This window comes from Mustelus asterias, chromosome 24 (assembly GCF_964213995.1).
Source record: "Mustelus asterias chromosome 24, sMusAst1.hap1.1, whole genome shotgun sequence".
Taxonomy (NCBI): domain Eukaryota; kingdom Metazoa; phylum Chordata; class Chondrichthyes; order Carcharhiniformes; family Triakidae; genus Mustelus; species Mustelus asterias.
The window spans coordinates 54,391,509-54,398,809 of NC_135824.1; the positions used below are offsets into that span (position 1 = coordinate 54,391,509).

Below are 7,301 nucleotides of genomic sequence, written 5' to 3' on the forward strand. Positions count from 1 at the left end.
GATTGGCCACGCTAAATTGCCACTTAGTGTCAGGGGGACTAGCTAGGGTAAATACACGGGGCTACAGGGATAGGGGCTGCAGTCAGTGCAGACTTGATGGGCCAAATGGCCCCTTCCTGCACTGTATGGATTACTTACTCTCCCCATTATCTATTTATGGCGCTGTATTTTATTTTGCAAATCTATATCGGAGGGCGGGGTGCCTAGAATAAACCAACCATCTCCTGCCCACCCCCTACCACACCCAACCCCCCCTCACCCCGCCAACCCCAAACCCCAGAGGTCGAGTTATTGGGACTCAATCCCCTTTGCGGTCTGATCCTGAAGCAGAGATTCAACAATGCCAGTGACTCCCCCCCTTCCTGACACTGACCAGCTGGTTGGGGGCAGATATCCGCCATGTTTAACCCCTCAACCGTGACCAATCAAAGCGGCCAGTTTTCCCTCCGTTGCCCTGAATTGGATTGGGGTCAGATTGGCAACACCGTGATCCCTGAACTTCCGGTGTAGGGTCCACCAGTAAGGTCATGGGTCATCACTCAGCTACACTGTCCATTAAGGTCATGGGTCGACATTGCGCTGCACTGGCCAGATAGGTCATAGGTCAAACCTTATCTTCCATGTGGGCTATAGGGTTGGTCTGGGTACCTGAAGATTTGATCCATGTTGACTCTTAACTCCAGCCAGAGACTTCCACTGGAGGACAGGCGTGTCATGAGGGAGGAGCAGCCTTGAGGTAATGCCTCCCTTGACCGAATAGCCTACCTGCTTCAGGCTCGGTCCTGAGTGAAGGATCGGACGGTAGTATAACCCCCCACGAAAAAGCAATCCCCAGGAGCCTGGACAATCCCAGTCCCGGAAAAACAAACCTTGGCACCCCTTGCTTGATGTGGTTACAGGCTAACGTGGCAAGTCCCATCTATCACAGGTCGGGGAGGGTTCTCAAGATCATTTGTAGCAACCCCCATCCCACAGAAACTGCACCAAACCCCCCCTCAAATACCCAAAAATCCCCCCCCTCCACCCCTCCCCAAACAACCCCTTCCAACCACCTTGAGCCTAGACCGGAAATTAATCCTGTATTCCTTTAAAATGGGGAGGGAGTGGGGAGGGGGAGCGGAAAAAAGGCATTCCTGCTCCTAACCAGCTGAAGCTACTGGGGAAGCGGGGAGGGGAAGCGGGAATAAAGGTTGACACAAGGCTCAAAAATTTGATCTACCTCACCAACCGACGCCTTGAAATCGAGCACGGCACCCAGGGGTGGCTGAGGACTCTCCCAGGCCTCTGCGGGCCAAATCAGCAGAGAGGAATCAACAACGCTGGAAGGTATTCCCCACCTCCCTCCCCTCCACCCCCCGTTCCCCCCCCCCCCCCCCCCCCCCCCCCCCCCGCCGAGTCTGCCCTATTTGCTATTTCTGCCAGCCTCACTCCCTCACCCACTCAGGGAGATTTTAACCACCGCCCTCAAGTCTCTGGTGCCCAGAGATCCATGTGGCATGGTGCGCCAGGCTGTATGAGGGTTTATATTTAATGTGCTGCTGTCCTCCGTGTAAAGTGTTGGCGCGTGATTATCACCATAAGAAATAGGAGCAGAATTAGGCCACTCGGCCCATCTGCCCCGCCATTCAATCATGGCTGATGTTTTTTCTCATCCCCATTCTCCTGCCTTTTCCCCATAACCCCTGATCCCCTTATTAATCAAGAACCTATCCGTCTCTGTCTTGAAGACACTCAATGACCCGGCCTCCACAGCCTTCTGCGGCAAAGACCCATCAAGCCAGGCGCCGAACCTGAGAGTCAAACACCTCGTAAGCCCACCGACCGTAACGTGCCAAACACCATTAACCACTCAGCTCCGCCGTTCCGTATTGCAGGAACAAACCGTTCCGCCAGTGTTCCGCCCCCGTCATTTGCCTTTTGGAGTGCGCTGATCAGTCAAAGTGGCGCGTGGCTCCTTTGTGTTTCTTCACAGGTGCAAGTACGAAGGGATCGACTTGTGCCCGAGCTGAGTGAGGGCTTGTCGATTGCAACGCGCGCGGAACACTGTATTGGGCGCGTTTGCATGACAAACTCGACAAAACCCACTTCTCGCGGCTGTTGCCCGAGAGGCGTTTCCTGGGAGACGACCTAGTCTTTCTCCCTGCGGAGCTTGACTCCCTCGGGTGAGGGCGTCAGCCCGCGCTGATGTAGCCGCCGCGAGCCCGTGTGTGACAAAAGACGCCATCTTTTCCCCCCAGGGTTACAGGGGCGTCTGGGCAATGGGCTGGCGCACCCATGAATCCGGCAACGGGCAGGCGTGGCCTGCTCCCAAAAATCTCCCTTGGAGGTAGGGTCGTGGGAGTGGAGGGCTGTGATGGTGTGGGGGGGGGGGGGGGGGGTGGGTGGATAGAAGGGGAGGGGTGTGGACAGAAAACTCTCAAAGCCAATGTTCCATTTTCCCCCACCCCCAGACAGAAACCATTTTCAATTTCATGCCATCCTTTTCTTCCTAACGGAACATTTTTTCTGGTCAAGCTTTTGGTTTCCAAGTAGTCCTACTCCCCAAATAAAAAAAAACTTCTCCATCAACCGTGAGCTACATCTCGCTGTGTTCCAGAAGGTTCCACCCTGTAGCATTGCATCATGGTCACAAGCTGCGAGACCTCCATTGCTTCTCCCTCCCGCACCATCCCGGTATTGTGGCACTCACCGCTCGTTCTCTGTGAGCCGTGTTTCTAAGTATTACCTCCAAGCGACAACACTTTTTTTTTTGTGGTTCTCTCGAAGAAAATAATGAATAAATAAAAAAATAAATTATTTATGATGCGACGGCCTGTGGAAAGTTTTTTTTTAAACCGAAACTTGATTGATCCTAAGAAAAAGAAAGGGGGAAGGGTAAGAGAAAACTCAAATTAATATTGATCCTGGACTGTTTAGCAGATTAAAATGACACTGGGAAATCTACCTGATTGGAAGTTTGACCTTAACAATATGTGTGCAGAGGGAGCTTTACTCTGTATCTAACCCCGTGCTGTACCTGTCCTGGGGGTGTTTGATGGGGACAGTGTAGAGGGAGCTTTACTCTGTATCTAACCCCGTGCTGTACCTGTCCTGGGGGTGTTTGATGGGGACAGTGTAGAGGGAGCTTTACTCTGTATCTAACCCCGTGCTGTACCTGTCCTGGGAGTGTTTGATGAGGACAGTGTAGAGGGAGCTTTACTCTGTATCTAACCCCGTGCTGTACCTGTCCTGGGAGTGCTTGATGGAGACAGTGTAGGGGGAGCTTTACTCTGTATCTAACCCCATGCTGTACCTGTCCTGGGAGTGCTTGATGGAGACAGTGTGCTCTGCCTGGTGTCCTGACCAAGATTAATCGCTCAATCACTTAATCACTGCTCATTATTGCATTATTGCCTGTGGGAGCTTGCTTTGTGCAAACTGGCTGCTGCCAATTCCCTAGATTGGAACAGTATTGTCGTGACAATGTTACTGGAGAACTGATAGAAAAGCTACAGCACAAACAGGCCCTTTGGCCCACAAGTTGTGCCGAACATGTCCCTACCTACTAGGCTTACCTATCTTACTAACTTCCATGAACTTATCCAAAAGTCTGTTAAAAGACCCTATTGAATCCGCCTCCACCACCACGACCGGCAGCCGATTCCACGCACCCACCACCCTCTGAGTGAAAAACTTACCCCTAACATCTCCTCTGTACCTACTCCCCAGCACCCTAAACCTGTGACCTCTTGTGGCAACCATTTCAGCCCTGGGTAAAAGCCTCTGAGAATCCACCCGATCTATACCTCTCAACATCTTATACACCTCTATCAGGTCACCTCTCATCCTTCGCCTCTCCAAGGAGAAAAGACCTAGCTCTCTCAACCTATCCTCATAAGGCATGCCACCTAATCCAGGCAACATCCTTGTAAATCTCCTCTGCACCCTTTCTATGGCTTCCGCATCCTTTCTGTAATGAGGCGACCAGAACTGGGCACAGTATTCCAGGTGGGGTCTGACCAGGGTCCTATACAGCTGCAGCATTATCTCCTGATTTCTAAACTCAATTCCTCTATTGATAAAGGCCAGTATTCCATACGCCTTCTTAACCACAGCCTCCACCTGCAATGCTGCTTAGAGCGTCCTATGAACCCGGACCCCAAGATCCTTCTGATCTTCCACACTGCCAAGCGTCTTACCCTTAATATTATATTCTTTATAATCGAGGATTATAATCTAGAGACTGGAGATATGAGTTCAGATCGGGCCACGGTCGCTAGGGGGATTTAATTGGGAAGACGCCATCTTTTCCCCCCAGGGTTACAGGGGCGTCCTCATCAAACACTCCCAGGACAGCACTGCACAGGGTTAGATACAGAGTAAAGCTCCCTCAGCACTGTTCCCCATTAAACACTCCCAGGACAGGGACTGCAGTGGTTCAAGAAGGTTACTGTCCACATTCTCAGGGGCAGTAGACTCTGGCCTTACATCCCAAGAATGACTTCATTGAGAAAAAACACACAAGTGACACCCGCCTGTTTGGGATGCTCCACATTGCTGCTATTGCGATACAGACTCTCCACCCCAAACTCAAAACTACCTGACCTCCAGGGAGAAGTGGGGAATGAGATGATGAATAAACCAGGGGCCAGTCAGGGGGAGAATGTGCGGGGGTGGGAGAAATCTCTGTCCAAGACTGCAAGAAACTTTAAGAAAAGAGCTGTGAATGTAGCCCAATCCATCACGCAAACCAGCCTCCCATCCATTGACTACACTTCCCGCTGCCTCGGCAAAGCAGCCGGCATAATTAAGGACCCCACGCACCCCGGACATTCTCTCTTCCACCTTCTTCCATTGAGAAAAAGGTACAAAAGTCTGAGGTCACGTACCAACTGACTCAAGAACAGCTTCTTCCCTGCTGCTGTCAGACTTTTGAATGGACTTACCGTACATTAAGCTCATCTTTCTCTACACCCTAGCTATGACTGTAACACTACATTCTGCACCCTCTCCTTTCCTACTCCCCTAAGTACTCAATGAATGGTATGCTTTGTCTGTATAGCGCGCAAGAGGCAATACCTTTCACTGTATCCCAGTACAGGTGACAATATTGAACAAAGAACAAAGAAAATTACAGCACAGGAACAGGCCCTTCGGCCCTCCAAGCCTGCCCCGACTATGCTGCCCAACTGAGCTAAAACCCCCTACCCTTCCGGGGACCATATCCCTCTATTCCCATCCTATTCATGTATTTGTCAAGATGCCCCTTAAAAGTCACTATTGTATCTGCTTCCACTCCCTCCCCCGGCAGCGAGTTCCAGGCACCCACCATCCTCTGGGTAAAAGATCTCGTAAATCTCATTTAAACCTTGCCCCTCGCACCTTAAACCTGTGCCCTCTAGTAGTTGACTCTTCCACCCTGGGAAAAAGCTTCTGACTATCCACTCTGTCCATGCCCCTCATAATCTTGTAGACTTCTGTCAGGTCTCCCCTCAACCTCCATCGTTCTAGTGAGAACAAACCAAGTTTCTCCAACCTCTCCTCACAGCTAATGCCCTCCATTCCAGGCAACATCCTGGGGACTAAGATGTGCCCATATGGGGAGACGGTGACATAGTGGCGATGTCACTGGACTAGTAATACAGAAGCCCCAGGCTGACGCACTGGGGGACACGGGTTCGAATCCCACCACAGCAGATAGTGTAATTTAAATTCAATTAATAAAAATCTGGAAATGAAAACTAGTCTCAATAACGGTAACCATGAAACTATCATCTTTCATTTTAAAACCCATCTAGTTCACTAACGTCCTTTAGGGAAGGAAATCTGCTGTCCTTACCTAGTCTGGCCTACATGTAACTCCAGAGCCACAGAAATGTTGGGTCGACTCTTAACTGCCCTCTGAAATGGGCCCGAGCGAGACACTCAGTTCAAGGGGCAATTAGGGATGGGCAACATATGCCGGCCCAGCCAGCGACGCCCACATGTGGGGCAGCAGCATGGCACAGTGGTTAACGCTGCTGCCTCACAGCGCCAGGGACCCGGGTTCGATTCCCGGCTTGGGTCACTGTGAGGAGTTTGCACGTTCTCCCCGTGTCTGCTTGGGTTTCCTCCGGGTGCTCCGGTTTCCTCCCACAGTCCAAAGATGTGCAGGTTAGGTGGATTGGCCATGCTAAATTGTCCCTTAGTGTCCAAAGATGTGCAGGTTAGGTGGATTGGCCATGCTAAATTGCCCCTTAGTGTCCAAAGGTGTGCAGGTTAGGTGGATTGGCCATGCTAAATTGCCCCTTAGTGTCCAAAGATGTGCAGGTTAGATGGATTGGCCATGCTAAATTGCCCCTTAGTGTGCAAAGATGTGCAGGTTAGGTGGATTGGCCATGCTAAATTGCCCCTTAATGTCCAAAGATGTGCAGGTTAGGTGGATTGGCCATGCTAAATTGCCCCTTAATGTCCAAAGATGTGCGGGTTAGGTGGATTGGCCATGCTAAATTGCCCCTTAATGTCCAAAGATGTGCGGGTTAGGTGGATTGGCCATGCTAAATTGCCCCTTAATGTCCAAAGATGTGTAGGTTCGGTGGATTGGCCATGCTAAATTGCCCCTTAATGTCCAAAGATGTGCGGGTTAGGTGGATTGGCCATGCTAAATTGCCCCTTAATGTCCAAAGATGTGTAGGTTCGGTGGATTGGCCATGCCAAATTGCCCCTTAATGTCCAAAGATGTGCGGGTTAGGTGGATTGGCCATGCTAAATTGCCCCTTAGTGTCAGGGGGACTAGCTAGGGTAAATGCATGGGGTTATGGGGATAGGACCTGGTGGGATTGTGTCGGTACAGACTCGGTGGGCCAAATGGCCTCCTCCTGCACTGTAGGATTCAATGGTTCTATGATGCAGACATGCCACTCCACAATCGGATTCCATAACTGAGCAGCTGAATGGTCAAACTCGCAAGGTGTTTGAGGAGGAGTCGACCGAGGGAGGTGCTGGAAGTGCACAGGCACCAATGAAGATGGTGTGGAACCCAAGCTGCTCTGAGCCCCTGGGGACTTACATTCAGACATTGATCTAAATATACCGACTGGTGTGGCTGCCTCCTCTTGGGAACTGAATCGCCTGTACAAGGAATGAACATGTTCCCCAGCTCCCTCTCGCAGGTGTATCGAGGTACGTGCTCCCGTGCCAGTTTGTCTCACCTGTCTGTGTAACTATTGGTGGGATTCTACCGCCGCTCGAGTCCAGAAATTCCCACCTGAGGTCAAGGGACCTTTGCATGGTCCGTCTCACTTCCCGCCCCCCCCCGCCCCCCCTCACCCCCCTCACCCCCT

At 51.3% G+C, this 7,301-nt stretch overlaps 1 protein-coding gene across 1 annotated transcript in view; it reads left to right on the plus strand.

Moving 5' to 3' along the window:
* The first annotated feature begins 2,274 nt into the window (after window positions 1-2,274).
* LOC144511103 (neuronal PAS domain-containing protein 3-like) overlaps window positions 2,275-7,301 on the plus strand; it is a 180,648-nt gene continuing 175,621 nt past the window's right edge. The window contains exon 1 of the mRNA XM_078241079.1: window positions 2,275-2,326. Coding sequence (XP_078097205.1) covers window positions 2,275-2,326 — 52 coding nt within the window. The remainder of the gene's footprint in view (window positions 2,327-7,301) is intronic.